The sequence below is a fragment of the Cuculus canorus genome, chromosome 14 (assembly GCF_017976375.1).
Source record: "Cuculus canorus isolate bCucCan1 chromosome 14, bCucCan1.pri, whole genome shotgun sequence".
Classification (NCBI taxonomy): domain Eukaryota; kingdom Metazoa; phylum Chordata; class Aves; order Cuculiformes; family Cuculidae; genus Cuculus; species Cuculus canorus.
The window spans coordinates 20,523,954-20,541,481 of record NC_071414.1 but is presented as its reverse complement, the minus strand read 5'-3'; the positions used below and the strand labels follow the sequence as shown (position 1 = coordinate 20,541,481).

The 17,528-nt window shown below is 51.1% G+C and overlaps 1 protein-coding gene across 2 annotated transcripts in view; it reads left to right on the top strand.

Moving 5' to 3' along the window:
* DPYSL3 (dihydropyrimidinase like 3) overlaps positions 1-17,466 on the top strand; it is a 29,165-nt gene extending 11,699 nt beyond the window's left edge. For both annotated transcript variants that reach the window (XM_054079454.1, XM_054079455.1), the window contains exons 2-14: positions 2,510-2,598; positions 4,752-4,936; positions 5,996-6,160; positions 6,405-6,466; positions 6,852-6,932; positions 7,888-7,956; positions 10,419-10,539; positions 12,910-13,066; positions 14,787-14,928; positions 15,242-15,412; positions 15,930-16,109; positions 16,681-16,843; positions 17,271-17,466. In XM_054079454.1, the coding sequence (XP_053935429.1) occupies positions 2,510-2,598; positions 4,752-4,936; positions 5,996-6,160; positions 6,405-6,466; positions 6,852-6,932; positions 7,888-7,956; positions 10,419-10,539; positions 12,910-13,066; positions 14,787-14,928; positions 15,242-15,412; positions 15,930-16,109; positions 16,681-16,843; positions 17,271-17,359 (1,674 nt within the window). In that variant the 3' untranslated portion in view covers positions 17,360-17,466. The remainder of the gene's footprint in view (positions 1-2,509; positions 2,599-4,751; positions 4,937-5,995; positions 6,161-6,404; positions 6,467-6,851; positions 6,933-7,887; positions 7,957-10,418; positions 10,540-12,909; positions 13,067-14,786; positions 14,929-15,241; positions 15,413-15,929; positions 16,110-16,680; positions 16,844-17,270) is intronic.
* Positions 17,467-17,528: the final 62 nt, after the last annotated feature.

Sequence of the window (17,528 nt, the reverse complement as noted above, 5' to 3'; positions counted from 1 at the left end):
ATTTGTGTTTGCAGGCACATGTATTTTCTGAGTTCATATTAGCAGTTTATTCAATAATTGTCAGGGCTGCAGTTTCCTGTCTCCAAGCCGCCTGTCTCCCGTTGCTTCCTCTTGGCTGATGTGCGGGGAGGGGTGGGCCAGCATCACTGGCTATTGCTCCCGCATTCCAGTGAGAATAACTCCAGGGTTTTTGGGAGTGCAAGCTGGGGAGGTTTAAAAGGTATAGGCACGACAAAAAACCTCAGAGGCCCAATCATGTTATTGAAAGGGCAGGTAGACTCTTTCTTTCTCATTGTGTAGACTAGGTAAAGCCAGGGAGGATCTGCCAGGGCATAGGGGACTGGTTATGTGGGAGAAACTCTGTGTATGATTGACTGAAATATAAAATGAGAATCTTTGTCTCTGTGTTTCTAACTGTGACCCTGGTTCTTCTGTAGCTGACACCTGATACTGCTGCTTGGGAGTTTTCATCTACATTTTTTGTAGTGTTACTGAAATACTCATCATTTGCATCCCTGGGAGCCAGGGCTCAGCTGCTTGCCCCCAGCAACTGATGATGTAGGCAACTGGCTGTGGTCACACTTTGCTCTTTTAGGAGTTTCTGAATTTAAAATGACAGTATTGTAGAGAGGACAATTGGACAGACACAAAAGGAAGGACAAGCACCCTGTGCCAGGGGAGGAGGGGAATCAGTGGCTCGCGGTTCGGGTTAAGTGTCTGTTTGTGGTGGGGGTCTTCAGCCCTGTAGCCAAGCATTGCCAGGCATGTGCCCATCAAGGAAGAGATGCAGCGCAGGCTGAGAGCTGGCATGAGGACTTGGGACTCCGGGGGCTGTCCTCCTGCCTTGGCTGTACCTGAGGGAAAGGGCTGGAAGAGAGAGGTGATAACGGTCCCCGAGGCAGCTGGTCAAGGTTGGTATCTTTGTGTGCTGGTTGTGATCTGATGAAATCAGCTGTTTAAAGGAGCAGTGTGGGGATGTCTGCGACCAGCAGCATGCCCTTGCTTCCAGGCTTCCCCTTAGCACAGTTCTGCAAGGCTTCTTGTTAACATTAAGCAGTGCTGAGCAGGGAAAGTAAATCCCCGCTGCTGGCACTTGTGTTGCTGGTCATCAGTGCAGCTGAGGGAAGGCCCTTGCCTGGGAAGGGAGGAGAGATCACGGCTCTTCTGCCTGCACCAGCGCTGAGCTGCAGTCAGGGCTGAGCGCGCTGCGCATTCTGATCCTTTCCCCACCCAGTTTCTTTGTCTTGACTGTGTGTGGATGAGATTGCTGTAAAAACGCACACTGGTCTCTGGGCTTTGGCTGCTGCAAGCTGCAGGGACACGAGGGGGTTCTCTCACATCCTCTGTTGCCAAGGAGGAAGCTGCAATTTACCATCACTCTGATAATACTTCCAGAAATCACCCCAGGGGCAGCAGATGAAGAACAAAGCCAGTTGTCTGTAGAGGAATTAATTGTGCAGGAACTACACTGGGTGAGCCTGGTGTTTGAGCCCTGGTGAAGGCTCCGGTCAGCTGTGGTCCAGGCTCAGATTGTGGAAGGGAGATGTATTCACACCAAGCCTGGGCTGTGGGCACTGGTGGGGGAGCAGAGAGGAGAGCTGGAGGGTTGCTAGAGGCATTTTTAGCAGTCAGGAAGACTACGTACTCTCTGGAACCGCATAATCGGCTTATGTCGCTGAAAGCGTGACAGCCGTGTGTAAGATTGGGCTGTTTACCTCTGTACAGCCTGCAGCTAGTGCTCAGACTTGTGCAGGCAGAGGTAGAAGAGCAGAATCTCAGCCTTCCCAGTTCCTCAGGACAGGGTCTGACTGTGTCTGTTCTCTCCATCAGTGTATTCTGGGTTGCCCAGGTCCAAAAGTGTGAACATAGGAAGGGCATAAGAGCAGTACCAGCCCAGCTGCTCCCCCAGTGTCAGGCTTCGCTCATTCAGAGAAGGCTGCTGGCCACTTCTGTCAATAGAAAGGAGGAGATGGTAAATGATGAGGTGGGAATGCAGTTCAGTGCCTCCTGAGTCTTATGCAGTCCTGTCATGTGAAACCTCAGAAGGACCATCCCGAGCATCATAGGAGAGGGACAGATTCCAACAGCAAAGGCGTTGTCTTCAGGGCATGTCCTTGGCAACAAACTAAATACTGGTATGTAACTTTTGCTGCCTGCAGATTTATGTACATAGCGACTTGGTGTTGGCAGCTTCTGACTTCTGTGTGTATATTTTATGGAAGCATATTTGCCGTGTCCCCAGTGCTTCTCCTTTGTTCTCATTCTGCCTAAGCGGTGTTCTTAGCAATGTGTGTTGTGTTCAGAAATAGCCCTATGAGTAGGATTTTTACAATCTTTGCTCTTGTCCCGTTGTTTCAAGTGTCAGTACAGGTGTGAATGTTCTGCAGTATCAGCCGTTGGGATGAGCTGTCAGATGCAGTAGGAGAGCACCCCAGAAAGGCACTGTCCTGGCTGCTGAGAGTGTGCATATTGCCTGCTGCTGACAGCTGCTCTGCTCTTCCCTTCACAGAGCGATCGTCTCCTCATTAAAGGAGGGAGAATAGTCAACGATGACCAGTCATTCTATGCTGACATTTACATGGAGGATGGCCTCATAAAGTAAGTATGGGACTTCTGTAGCTTATTATTTCCATCTTCCCTTCCTTCAGCTTGGATGGATATTGGCTTTGTGTGGATGTAGTCTGTACCCAGCTTGCCAGACGGTAAGACTTGATAGACTGCTCTGGTTAGAGGCTCGGCTCTGCGCAGTGTGTGTGAACACACAGATGATTGCCTGACATGTTTACATAGTGACCCCAGTGATGGAATTGCAGTTGGGCTGTGCCTCGAGTCATCTGCATGCTTGAGATGTTCAGAGATTACAGGCAAACCTCTGGGTCCTCCCAGCTTTTTGTTTGTGTTTCAGAGGTACAGTAAAACCACCATTGTTCAAAGGCTGCAGTTCAAACGTGGCAGATGCATCATGTAATTGGAAGAACTGTGATAGTTCATAGCAGAGAGACTTGAAAAGGCATTGCTTGCTCTGTGATAAGAGGAAGACATCCAGCCGTCCCAGAATGGTGTATTTAAAAAATCCAGCAACAGAGAAACACTTCAAGAAGTGGGACTGTAATTTTATGAGGCTGTTTTTAGCTCCTGGGCAAGACATTCACGACTGACTAGTACTTGTACCGAGGCAGGCATCAGAGTGAGCTTCAGGTCTTTCTGTGGTGCAGACTATCATTTAACCTTGTCTGCAACCTGAAGGTCAGAATTTCATTGCCTCTCAAGTGAAATGCTGTCACAGGTGAATTCTGATAAGAATACAGTGAGCAGTTTATTTCTTTTGGTGATGGATACATCTCAATAAAAATTGTGGAAAGAGCTGCTGCTTTATTGCTGTGAGGACACTGGAGTGAGCAGTTCTGTCCACAGAACTTTTATTATCTAAGGAAAAAACCCTAAAAAGTCACTAAGGTTGAACGAAGTGCTAAAATGGACTTTGCTCCTCATTTACTTCCCAAGTGTGCTAAGGAAATCAGAAGTTTTCTGCTAAACCCAACTTGTCTTTTATCTTGATTTATCAGGGAAGACTGAGGAAGGCTTGGTGAAAATAGGATTTCTGAAAGAAGAGATTTGGAGGCTGAGTGCTACATATGGACAGCTAAAGGGATTGAGGAGGGTGGAGGGCTGAGTGGAGAGAGCCCTAAGGTCCAGGTGACCTGGCCTGCTGGAGGGCTGGGTGTACCTAGGGAGGAGAATGTCGTGTGCTAGAACAGTGCAGACTCCAGAGGACTGAGGTGATATTTTAGGTTATGAGTAGATGTATTCTGGATCTTCTTCGGTTTCCTGTTTACAGAAGATATTTTCAAGTACTTGGGATTTTAACTGCCTTCACTGCAGCGTGGCCCTGCTGGTAGCAAAGATGTCCTTCAGCGGCATGGAGACAACATGACAGGGGAGGTCTCGGGGAAGAGGAAAGAGTGCTGTCTGCGTTCCTTGGGGAGAGAGTGAGCCCAGTGCTTCCAGGCTGTGCTATGAGCCCAGCCAGGCTGCAGCCAGCCATGCTGTTCACTTTGTGAGCTCTTCCCCAGCTCCCCTTTACTGTTGGGACTTTGTGCTGTGAGCAGCATGACAAGTCCCTGATGAGTCGTGAGCTGTCCTAGCAGCTGTGGCATTATGCTGGGAAATCATCTTTCTCTGAAAGTAAGCCTCAGACTTGAGCCTTACTTAAGGTGGGCAGAAAGACGGGGGAGAGGGGAGATTAGGGGTGCAGCTTACTGGAAGCAGGGCTGGTGTTGGGTTTTGTGAGCACATACCCTGGGTGAACAGGTAAGATTGCTGTGCTGGGAACACAGGCAGGAGCCTAAGTGATGAGTCAGGGGTACAAAGTGTCCTAGACAGCTTCTCGCCATACACTGCTGAGACCTACAAGTCCATCAGACTGTACTCCCGAGCTACCCCAACCCAGTGCTTGCCCAGACAACAGGTACCATCACAGACACCCCTAGAGCCATTAGACAGATGGCGGCTACCCCTCCGCTGTGCAAACTGTAGGTTTAAGTGAGCCAGACAATCCTGCATTTTGCTGCAGAGTGAGGTGGTTTCACTCTGCTGGGTCCTGCAAGGCCAGGTGTGGGAGTGGAAGGAGAGGGGAATTTCTGCCAGCAGGACGAGCTGACTTAGCTGCTCCCTGGCTGAGCTGTTCTTTGATTTCATTGTGGCTGGTTTTCCTTTGTGTGTGGCTCACCGTCTTGATGTGATCCCATCAGGCAGATTGGAGACAACCTGATTGTTCCTGGAGGGGTCAAAACCATAGAAGCCAATGGTAAGATGGTGATCCCTGGAGGAATTGATGTCCACACTCACCTGCAGATGCCATACAAGGGGATGACAGCTGTGGATGATTTCTTCCAAGGAACAAAAGCGGCCCTCGCTGGTGGAACCACCATGATCAGTGAGTGCAGCAGGGAGGTCCTGTATGTAGCAGCACGAGCATTCTTGGAACATCACCCAGTTATTTCTTGTTCTCTTTGCTTTTCTCAGTCTTCTTTGTTTTAAAGGTCTATGACAGTGTGCTTATATTTTCTGTAATGTCTGTCAGTGCAATCTAGAGAATGAGGATTGGGATGAATCTTTGGAATCCTTAGCAATAGTGAAGTGGTGGAACAAGAGATTTGCCTAGGACCCCTTGCCCTTGCAGATCCCGTAGTCTGCAGTGCTTCATTGCAGGCGCTGGTGACCTGCGACACTCAAAAAGGAACAGTGGCATGACTTTTTTCCCTGTTAAATAAAAATAGGACAGCATGATGCTCAGATGACTCTGAGCAGAAGAACAGAGCAATGTCCTGGCATCCCACACTGCTCAGAAATAAACAGCAATAATGAAAAAGGAAAGGGAATTCTGAGGTCCTTCCCCGGAGAAGACCATGGCTGTACACTGGTCTGAGGTCTGGATTTTATTACTGTGCAGTGGCAACATCTGTGTGCACTGTGGGGTTTCTTGGGATGCAGGAGTGACTGTTGACCGTTCCAGTATAGGACTAGGTTTCTTGTCCTCCCTCCATTGGATCTGCTTGCCCTGTGAGCCAAAAGAAAAAGTTTTTGTAAAAGTTTTGGACTGTGGCAGGGCCAGAGACTGTCAATGGGGAATATGTGGTGCGCAATAAAAAGTGCATTAGTATTGCAGCATAGGAGGGATGTGTTAAAGGAGTGGAAGTGGGGGTTAGGAAGGACAAGGCCCTTCAGCTTTCAGCTGATTTCTCAGCAGAAGCCTGTAGAAGCCCCTGGTCCCTTGCCAAAGGCTGTTAAGCAAGGGCTCTATGTGCTTCCAGCCGATAAATGCACTTGGAGGAACCCAGTCACATTGCGGAGGTGATGGAGACCTCTTCAGGGCTGTCCTGAAGCTTCTGAGGAGAAGCCTGGATTGCAGAGATGCCTGGCAGTGTGCAGGACCCTGTGGGCTGGCCAAGCGGGGAGCCTGTGCCCACCCCTTGCCCCTGCTGTGCCTCTGCAGTGGACCACGTGGTGCCGGACCCCGAGTCCAGCCTGGTGGAAGCCTTGGAGCGGTGGCGGGAGTGGGCTGATGGAAAAGCTTGCTGTGATTACGCACTGCACGTGGATATCCCCCGCTGGAGTGACCGCGTCCGGCAGGAGCTGCACACCCTGGTCCAAGAGAAAGGTTTGCTGCCCACCACTCCCTGGCCTTGGCGAGCCACGTCCCCTTGCTGTGGGGTGGTCTTGGTGGAAGGACAGAAGGGGTGACTGTGCTGTCATCCATCTTCTTGTCACCAAGTGCCTGCTGGGATCCTGTGTGGCCATGATGCAGATGAGCTGCCAGGGAAGGCAGCCCTGAGCAGGCAGCCTGACCGGGACCATCCCGGAGCCCATGACTCACCCCTCTCTGCTCTGTGCTTTGCCTTTAGGAGTGAACTCCTTCATGGTGTACATGGCTTACAAGGATATGTACCAGATGTCAAACACTGAGGTGAGACCCCCTTTGCCCCTTGGTTGTGATGATGTGAGGGGCAGCAGAGACAGGGCAGCCATGCTGGGCGCAGGACAGCAGGTGGCTCACTGCACCTGGCTGGGCATCGCAGCTCTTCTCCTCTTCATCAGAGGGCTGCCCTGGCTGCAGGCATGGCCCACCAGCCATGGGCCAGCTGGGCTCTTGCACTGTTGTGGAGATCACTGAAGGCATCCGCCAGCGGCTGCAGCCTTCGGAGAGCATTGCCTGTCATGGCCAGTGCTGGTCCCAGCGTACCCACACCAACCTCTGCCAGGGCTGCAGGACTGTGTGGGTGCCAAGGGTGCACAGACTAGGCCAGGCATTCTGTCTGCTCGGTAATAATTTCTTCTTGTTTCTGTTTCAGCTGTATGAGATATTCAGCTGCCTGGCTGAACTGGGTGCCATAGCTCAAGTTCACGCTGAAAATGGGGATATAATTGCACAGGTAACTCAACTGTTCTTCTGGTATGTGAGGACTGAAAATCTATCCCAGGCAGGTTCAGTGTGCAGCATTAACAAAATGACTAAAGCTGCATGGATATCTTCTGCAAGGTGATCTCTGCTGCTTGCAGCAATATCAAATGTACCAAGATATTCTGCTGTGAATACGTGATGCATAAGCAAATTTGAAATAGTGAATTAGCAGTTATCTAGATGGAAGAGAGTGGGCCATCAAGTATGGTGTGTTCGCTCCAACCATAGCTCTCTTTCAGTGTAGAGAGGCCTTTGCTTTGCACGTAATCAGTTAAGAGAACCAAAGTGTATTGAAAAGTGCCACGGCAAGAGAGATTTTTTTCCCCTGCTGTAAGCAAACACTGGGAATGGAGCTGGATTTATAAGGGAATAGTTGTGAGTGTGGTTTGCTGTTCAAGTGTGTAGGCTGTATTGGCCCGCTGTGTTGTAATTGGTGCTGGAGGAGAGATGTCCAAATATTTTGATTTTCATTGACCGAGAAGACATTGCTCGGTTATGCTCTGCAGTACTTGTTTTTTCCTGTCTCTCATTGAAGGAGTGTGAAATAAAAGGTCATTCTTCAAACCACCTCTCAGATTACAATAATGAGTTTTTGTTTGGGCTTTGTAGAGCTGTAGTGCACAATTGGATGGCTCTTTCACGGAGTTGGGGAGTTCCGTACCCTTTTTTCCTCCACACACTGTTTGTTTCATCAAAGAGGTTTCAGTTGTTATCTGAGCTCCCTCAAGCACTTGTGTTTTCCCCTCCTTTCTCTCTCGAAACCCTTGAAAGTGCAGCAGCCTCTCATCGTGCATGGTGGTCACACAGACAGGACATTGGGTGGTGGCAGTCCTGAGGGGAGGGCTTGACACACAAGGGATCTGCTTTTCTCTGTGGTTGATAGTTTCACAGACTTGTAACATCCCTCTATCCTTTTGATGTCGTAGGAACAAGCCAGGATGTTGGAGATGGGCATAACTGGCCCCGAGGGCCATGTGCTGAGCAGACCTGAGGAGGTAAGATGCAAAGGATGGTACCAGCCTTGCAACACTGAAGAGCATTCCCCACATGTCACTATAGGGCTTAATGTATGAGGTGGGGGCAAGCAAGTGGTGTGTGTGTGTATTTGTGTGTATTCATCTGTGGGTATCCATTTACACAGGCAGTACTCTCTTGTTCATCATTAGCTCAGGAAAGCACGAGGTGCACATTTGTTGCAAACATTTTTCAGTCTTGCTTGAGTCTCCTAGCAGAGACTGGGGCTTTCGAGCCTCCCAGAGGTTAATCAATCAACAAAAACATCTATATGGCTATACCAGCATTTGGGGCTGTTCTGGAGGCATTAGTCTTGGGTAGGTGACTTCATGGGTGTGAAAGGCCTGAGAAAAACTGAGTGGTGAGTTTTGGTTCTTCTGAAAGTTCACTGTTCACATCTGTGGGAGTGCAAGCAGATTCCAGCTTCTTCCTGCTTAATCTCTGTTTATGGTCTAAAGGCTGTTTCAAGATCAGATGGACAAAGCCATTAGTAGAAGGAGCAGGAGGGAAGGAGAGGGGGAATTTCCTGGTTACAAGTCATTGTCAAGACACTAATTAGATTACTTCTAATTTTAGCTCGCAGGGTATTTTTCTGTTTGGTCCCTTAATCTGAGTTGAGTCTAATTTTAGTTAAAGTGCTTTTAACTTTCCAAGGCACATGAAAGAAAAAGACAATAGGAATTTGGTACAATAGGAAAGCCAAGCAGGGGAGCACGGGGGCAGATTTGTACTTCGGGGTCTGCTGGAAATAAAGTCAGTTGGCTTAAATTAAAAATATAAGAAGTTGACTGTATTATGGCTGGTAACAACATCTATAGCCTAGTGTAATGCAGTGTTTATTCTCTTTGATGTATGAGTCTGTAAAGCATTTTCCTGCACAAGGAGGAGACTCAATGTCAAATACAGTAGATCAGAGTCCCGCTGTGTGTAAACTGACATTTATTTTTTATGGCTCTAGACCTGTTGCCACTAGTTGGCAAGCTAATCTGCAATTACGGGATGCTGTGGTTATGCCAGGATTTGAGAACTGTCCTATTATCATAAGGCAGCACTGCCGTTCTTCTAGTTCAAAGCCGGTAAAACGTTGAGCATTTGATCTTGAAATGCCACTAAAGCATAAGGCAACTGAGAGCAGTGCAAGAAGGCTCTAGGTACCATCTGTTCAGCCAGATCTCTGTCTCATTGTTTTTGAAACTAAAGTGTCCTCTACCAGAACATACTTTATCTGGGACAATGGTAGATAGGGGACAAATAACCCAGCTACTACCCTAAAGCCTGCAGGTTGATTGCAAAGCGTTGGGAGAGTGGTCTGTAGTTCCATGGGTCTGGTCTGTCCAGAAGAGATCTCAGTGGGGGTTGAAGACTTGAGATTCTATCAGGTAATGGTGGTGATGTGGTAGGGCAGGATGGTGCTACTCTAGATTGTAACCTGCTGCGAAGGGTATTCAGTGATGACTGTTTGCCTCTGTCCACGTATTAAATCCCATCAACTGCTCAAGTCCATAAGTGCACTGATAAAAATGTTTTTGTGTTTGAACTTCTGTTGAAAGAGTCGTTAAGCATCAGGGAAAAACCTCTTTTCACTGTGCAGCAAATAGCCTGCAGAGGTATGAGAGGTGTATGGGTGCATGTGTGTCCAGTGCGGTGGTCGGCTTCTCCTGCTGCCCAGAGAGTTAAGCTGGCACAGCAGCTGCCTGGCCCGCAGGCGGTTCCTGCGTTCCCCTCCGTGGGCAGTCCTGGCCTCCCCTGGGAGCCAGCCGATTGGTACATTGTCTTTTTAAGGCTTCTGTTTTGAACTTTCTCACTCTGAAGCTCGAAGCCAAACTGTTGAGCCAACGCTTGGAGAACATCTAGGGTTGAGCTCAGGCTGAGCATGAGCTTATGTAAGAGTCCAAAGATAGCCCTTGTGCTGGAAATGCACCCTCTGCTAACAGCAGGACAGTGAAACGCAGGGTGGGTGTCAGCAGACTGGGCCGAGCAGGACAGCCAGACCCTGATGTGAACAGCCTGCCAGCACATTGTCTGCTGCACCCCAGCCACCGGAGAGCCTGGAGCACCGAGCAGTCTGGAAGGACAGACACTTTCGCTGTCTGGCGTCAGCCTATGAGCTGTGCTGTCAGGCATGGGCAGCAGTCCGTTGTCTTCTCTGGCTGTCAGGAGAGCTGGAAACAGGAGGTGTTAAAAAACAGCAGATGCAGCTCTGCACTGGCCCGTGAGCATGCTCCAGGCACCCTTCCCCTGTAGCCTGCAGTTTGAGCCAGGCCCAAGGAAGACTGAAACTTCCCCCCCCTCAGGTCTCCCTGATTAACCTGCCCTTGGGGAGTCAAGGCTAAGAGCAAAGGCACAGGATGCCAGCAGCAGTCCGTGGTGTGCCGAGAGGAGCAGGGGCTCTTCTCTGCCCACCTAGTGCTTCTCTGCAGCTGTGCACTGTTCTCTTTTCCAGCTGGAAGCAGAAGCTGTCTTCCGGGCCATCACTATTGCCAGCCAGACCAACTGTCCCCTCTACGTGACTAAAGTGATGAGCAAAAGCGCTGCTGACCTCATCTCGCAAGCCAGAAAAAAAGGTGAGTGGCAGCTGCTGCTGCTGCACACAGCCTTGCTGTCACTGCTGTGATCCTGGGCAGCTGGATTAAGTCATACCCATGTCCTCTCGGCTGTTTTGCCAAGACCACCACTGTGCCTTTGGTGCAGTCCAGTGCTTTCTTGTCTGCTGGGGAGCAGTTAGTTCAGGATCGACCTGACTTGTGAAGGGCATGGAGACACTGCACCAGGAGCATAGAGCCACATGACTGTAAAGGGCTCTCTGTGATGAGTCTTGTCCAATCCATGTGCAAGCAATTTGAGCTGCTGCATACTTTGAAGGGCTGGCCCCTCACAGGTGCCTGTGGGCTCCATTTGTCACTGGTGGTGGAGCACAGGAACTCCTCACACACACGTGTGCACCTCTACAGCTATGTTCAGTGAGCTCCTGTACAAAGGGAAGGGGAAATGTAGAAAATGCATTTGTAGAGAGCTCCTGTACAAAGGGAAGGGGAAATGTAGAAAATGCATTTGTAGAGAGGGTCTTGGTGGAGTTGGTAATTCCACTCTATGTGGGACATAAAGATGAGCGTCTCCCAGAAGCACTCGCCCAGGCTCTAGGGTGTGTAGAGTATTTCTCAGTCTCCATCCAGTTTACCAGCATGAAGAGCCCTGCTCTGCAAAGAGCCCTTGGTCACTTGGGACCGGTGCTGTTTAATATCTTTATCAATAATATTGACAGCAAGATTGAGTGCACCCTCAGCAAGTTTGTGGATGACACCAAGCTGAGTGGTGTAGTTGCCACACCGGAAGGATGGGATGTCATCCAGAGGGACCTGGACAGGCTGGAGAGATGGGCCTCTAAGAACCTCATGAGGTTCAACAAGGCCAAGTGTAAGGTCCTGCATCTGGGTTGGGGCAATCCTCATTTTCAGTACACGGTGGGGGATGACATGATTGAGAGCAGCCCTGCAGAGAAGGACTTGGGGGTGCTGGTCGATGAGAAGCTTGACATGAGCTGGCGATGTGCGCTTGCAGCCCAGAATGCCAACCATATTCTGGGCTGCATCAAAAGAAGCGTGGCGAGCAGGTCGAGGGAAGTGATTCTGTCCCATTATTCCTCGCTTGTGAGACCTCGTCTGGAATACCAAGTCCAGTTCTGGAATCCTCAACATAAGAAGGATATGGAGCTGTTGGAATGGGTCCAGAAGAGAGCTACAAAGATGATCGGAGGGCTGGAGCACCTCCCCTATGAGGACAGGCTGAGAGAGTTGGGCCTGTTCAGCCTGGAGAAGAGAAAGCTCAGAGAAGATCTTATAGCGACCTTCCAGTACCTGAAGGGGGCCTACAGGAAAGCTGGAGAGGGGCTATTCATAAAAGCTTGTGGGGATAGGACTAGGGGGAATGGGTATAAACTGGAGATTTAGGCTGGACATTAGGAAGAATTTCTTCACCATGAGAGTGGTGAGACATTGGAACAGATTGTCCAGGGAGGTTGTGGATGCCCCATCCCTGCAGGTGTTCAAGGCCAGGTTGGATGGTGCCTTGGGCAGCCTAGTGTAGTGGGATATCCCTGCCCATGGCAGGGGCGTTGGAACTAGATGATCATTAAGGTCCCTTCCAACCCTAACGATACTATGATACTATCATACTAGCTGCTGGCCTCTCCCCTGGCCTGTCCCTGGAGTCAGGCACAGGTGAGGAACGAGCCTGCCAGTTCTTTGGTGGCATGTGGCAAATATTTACGAGGGATAAAGCAGGAGGAACACACAGGATGACGATGAAGGATGTTGTGAGAGGCTCGGTCGTCAGCCTGCCGTGGTTCAGTGTCAGGCTACATTGTGGCCTGCCTGCCCTATTGCAGGCTGTCATTTCTTATCAGATTGCCTGACCCCTGCCAGCTGTGCCTGCAGTGTTGGTCGGCTTGGAGATGTGGCTGTTGCTCTTGGGCTGACAGTCAGTGGGATGATATGCCTGCTGCTGCAGCGCAGGGACACCAGTGCTTGCTGGAGGCGCTGGAGTGGAGTGGGGCCTCCCTGCCGAGGGCACAGCAGGCTGGGGAGCAGCCGTCTCCTGGGCAGGACACCAAGCTGCTGATGTGGTTTGTCCCTGTGTAGAGCCTTCTGGGGAACACAGCTCTATGGCAGTGCCTTTCCATGCAAGGCTTGCTGCGCCCGTGGGATCTGTATCCTTGAGTGGGAGGGCCCTATGGCAATGGTGGGCAGAGCTTGCCCCTGGCATTGATGGCCTTTACTGTCCCTCCTGCCTGCCCCAGCACCTGAGGTCAAAGTCAGCAATGTGGGACAGCCCGACGTGGGTCTGGGTGTCCTCTGGGCACAGCAGGCTGTTAGTAGTGGAACAGAGAATGAGTCCAGGCTCCACCAAAATGACATCCTTTCTGTCCCACTTTGCAGGTAATGTGGTGTTTGGTGAGCCAATCACAGCCAGTCTCGGGACCGATGGAACACACTACTGGAGCAAGAATTGGGCCAAGGCTGCGGCATTTGTGGTCTCTCCTCCTCTAAGCCCAGATCCAACAACCCCTGATTATGTCAACTCCCTCCTGGCCAGGTGAGGGACAGCTCTGCTGGGTGATGCTGCTACCAGAAAGAAGCAGACTCTGGCCTCAGATAGGGAAGGAAGAGGTTAGGGAGTACTGGGCAGCACAAATGTCAGTCCAACCTGAACCCCTTCACTGTAGGCATTCAGTGGGCTGACTGATAGAATGGCTTTGGCTCAGAGTGGTTGGTGATGGCTTATCCCTGTGGATGGAGGACAGGCGAGGCACCATACTTTTCACGTCAGTAATGAGAAAAATACCAGGGCAAGTAGTAATGAACTATTTTAAATGCCCTGACGAAGGCAAAGAAATGAGGACCAGCTAACAGACTTGCCAGGTAGAGCACTCAACAAGCTGGAGAAGCCCTCCTGCATGCTTGGGGTGGGGAATGGCTGCGATGATGTGGGAGAAGGTGGAGGGGTTACAGGTGTTGTGAGCAGGTGGGGACCCACCAATCAAAAACAGCGCAGATGTTTTCTCATGCCCATACAGGTGAGCAGTAATACAGCCTGCAGAGGACATGAGGCCTTTAAGGGCAGCTCGCACGCATCTCGTGGGGATGGTGGATCTCTTTCTCACCCTGAAGGAAAGGGGGTGGGGAAGGGATTTGTCGAAAATGGAGAGCAAACAGTAAAAGCACTTCAGCAATTTTGACCTTTCACAGTTATACTTCATCCTCTCGCTGGCAAGGCATGCACAGCAGCTAGGGACTCATTGTCAGCCCTGCCACGTGCCACATGTGAATTGCATGCCCCTCTCATCCTGTGTTTGCACGCTGAATTGTGGCCGTGGTAGCTGGTCTGTATTAGCCAGGGACATCTGACACTGAGCAGGGTGTAAATGGAAATGACCTTTGAAGTAATGCTAAAAACATCTTTGATGAGATGAGCAAGGGATGACTGGTCAGCAAGAGGTGTCTTGGCAGAGGGGTACGTTGGGATAAACCTGGGCTGTGCCATGGCTGGCCTAAGAGCTGCTGATGCATTTGGGTCTGAATATGCAGCCTGCCCTGGATTTTGCTGTGGTCAAGTGAGCAAGATGTCCCTCTGCTCAGTAGGGGTGTATGAAATGGTTGCACAGCTTAGGGACTGGCAGGGAAAAGTAAGCCCAGCATTTGAGCTTTCTAATCAGGTTTATCCCAGATCTCAAAGGAGAGGCTAGTGCACTTCTGAGTCCATGCAGCCCACAGGTGCGTGTCCTCACACCTTTCCCATGCCGTTTTCTGTGAGGCCTCAGCAGGAAGAGAGGCTGTGAGGCCTCAGCTGGGCTGAGTGGCTTGTTTTCTTCCACCAGGGCAAATCTGGCTGAGATTAGGAAGCATGTGTCATCAGCCCGGGTCTGCGACTGTGCAGGCAGTCAGACATATGGCAGAAATTATCAGAGGAAGATGGAGATTACCAGTGGATTAGGGCTGATTCACAACCCTGAGCAGAGCCATTGTGTCTGTGCTTTCCTGGGTTCAGGTGCAACTGGTCTGTGAGCCAGGGGCTGGAGGCCACTTGCCTCATGTGGGCAGTGCTGGGAGCTGGCCCGTGAAGCTCTGCTTCCTTTTGCTCAGTGGTGATGACTTTCCAACTGCTGCCTGTCCCCTGCTCCTGAGAAACCAGCAGCAGCTGGGTGACTTCCAGGGAGCCATATGCAGCACCCCAGAGGAGACCCATGTCCCTTGTGTCCCTGCTTTTTTCTGACCACAAAATGACTGATGGTGCTTCTGTTCCCACCATTCCACAGTGGTGACCTGCAGGTCTCAGGAAGTGCCCACTGTACGTTCAGTACTGCACAGAAGGCAATTGGAAAAGACAACTTCACGGCAATCCCAGAAGGGACCAATGGCATAGAGGAACGGATGTCCATCATCTGGGACAAGGCAGTGGTAAGAGTCACGGCAGGGAGAGGGCAGGGTGGATGGGCACCTCAGACACCCTCTTCTCACCCATGCAGGTGAGGAGCACCTGTCCCCTCTCTGGCTTTGAGAGTCAATGCAAGCCAGAGCAGGAGAAGCAGCTGTTGTGGGTTCAGGGTGAGCACCCAGGAGCTGTGACTGCCCCCAGTTTTCAGTCTGTCTGGCACCAGTAGTAAGATCAGCCCAGCCAACTGGTGGCTCGTGTGGGAGTGAGTCTGGTGCTGCCCAGGGCTCTCACTCTCCCTTTCCTCAAAAGAGCACTTGCTTCTCTGTGTCTGAGCAGGCCACAGGAAAGATGGATGAAAACCAGTTTGTGGCTGTGACGAGCACCAATGCTGCAAAGATCTTCAACCTGTACCCACGGAAAGGGAGAATAGCAGTGGGCTCGGACAGTGATCTGGTCATATGGGATCCCGATGCAGTGAAGATCGTCACGGCAAAAACCCATCAGTCTGTAAGCCCTCTGCTCCTCTGGGAATGCTGGATGGTGGGGTGTGAGTAGCACTGAACAAAGGCAGCTTGGCTGCTGGGAGCCCAGTGCTGCCCTGCCATGCTAGGCTCTGGGAAGGAGGGACTGAGTCCAGACTCCACGTCGCACAGCTGTGACTGCAGGGTAGGCTCTCTGTGAGCCTTGGGCTCTGCACATTGGGCTTTTCTCACCCTGCTCTGTTGATCATCTCCTGACCCTGGCCCATGCAGATATAAGGACATGCATTCCTCCTTGTCTGAGTGCTTCTTTAAGCTACAAATTTTCCCTGCCCTTGCCAGTGTGCTTTGTTCAAACCTTACCTCAAGGCTAGATCCTGCCCTCCTCTGTTGTCGGAGTCCTTGCTCACACCGAGTTGCACAGCAGCAGGTTCAAGTATACGTTGGGAGCTCTGGTGGGTTCTTAATGGAGTCCTGAGCTACAGGAGACTTCTGGGCAGGCAATGCCCATGTTCCTCCTGACCATCATCTCCTGGTTGCTGCAGGCTGCTGAATACAACATCTTTGAAGGGATGGAGCTACGTGGGGCCCCACTGGTTGTCATATGCCAGGGGAAGATCATGCTGGAAGATGGCAATCTGCATGTGACCCAGGGGACTGGACGCTTCCTGCCCAGCAGCCCTTTCCCTGACTATGTCTACAAACGCATCAAAGCCAGGAGAAAGGTAAGCAGCCAAGGACACCAGGAGACAGAGTTGGGACACTGTTAGTTCAATTGCCCTTTTCACTAACACGTGATTGGTTTACCTCTGCTGGTCTCGCTAGACCCTGGAAATGTGTCTGCAAACTGGTGTGTTTTGAACTTAGATGGTATAGTTGGGGCTTGGGTAGAGAGCTTTGACCTTAGTGTTGATGGTGTACCCCTGCTGGAGGCCAATGTCCAGCTGGGTCAACAGTGGGTGATGCCTGTCCTCGTTGCAGCAGGAGTCTGGACGGAAGCACTAAGTTAAAAACAAAGAGACTGGACCTAAAACAGCCTTCTCCTTCCCTATCCAGGCAGCACTGACCTGTGCTGTGAGTGCCTGTTGCAACTGGCTCTTCACACGTTGCAGGGTGGGAGTGAGGGGAGGCCGTCACACAGAAGTGTGAGCAGACAGGATGGAGGGGCAGAGGGCTCTGGCAGTGTGAATTGCCTCTGCATTGGGTATGGGGAGCCAAGGACTGCTGGAGCATGATGCTGCCATGGCAGGATGCTCCCTGGGGGCAAAGAAGTGTCACTGTCTTCTCTGTTGACAGATGGCAGAAATGCACGCTGTGCCCCGGGGCATGTATGACGGACCTGTGTTTGACCTGACCACCACCCCCAAGGGAGGCACCCCTGCGGGATCAACCAGGGGGTCTCCCACACGGCAGACACCTCCCATCAGGAACCTCCATCAGTCTGGATTCAGCCTGTCAGGTGAATGCATGTGGTGTCTGGGCTGGGAGAGCGTAGGGCCACTGCTCAGGCTGTCGCAGTCCCTGGCAGGGGGTGCAAGGCAGCTAGGAGATGGCCCAGGGCAAGATAAGCACAAGAGCAGAGCCTGACAGAGACCCTCTGTGTCCCTTAAAAGACGTCCGTCCCACTGCACCTTGCAGTAGAAGAAAGGAGGACTGCGGCCACGGAGGTGCCAGCAGCATCAGACCCTGCTTTTGCTGTGCTGTGTGGGTGTGTTTGTGGAGAAGCCTTACGCAGATGTTCAAAACACTGCTTGTACGGGGTCATTACTGGAGTTGGAGAGGCAGCAGGTTGCTGTAGGACCCCAGGCTGATTGCTTAGTCCTGTGAAGAAGATGCTCCTAACTTCTCTTTCCCTCTTCCCTTTGTGCTTTCTTGTCCTCTCCCAGGTACCCAGATAGATGAAGGTGTTCGCTCAGCGAGCAAGCGCATCGTTGCGCCCCCGGGAGGCCGCTCCAACATAACCTCCCTGAGTTAAATGGCCCTGACGAGAAGGAAACAAAATACCTATTCAAACAAAGGAAGAAAAATGGTACATTGGTGTTTAAGAAGGAAAAGCAAAATAAACCTGTTCTGAAGAATCAATAAGCCTCAAGCCTTATGTTTCACAACTGCTACTTGCTACCTAGCTTTAAAGATACTGCTTC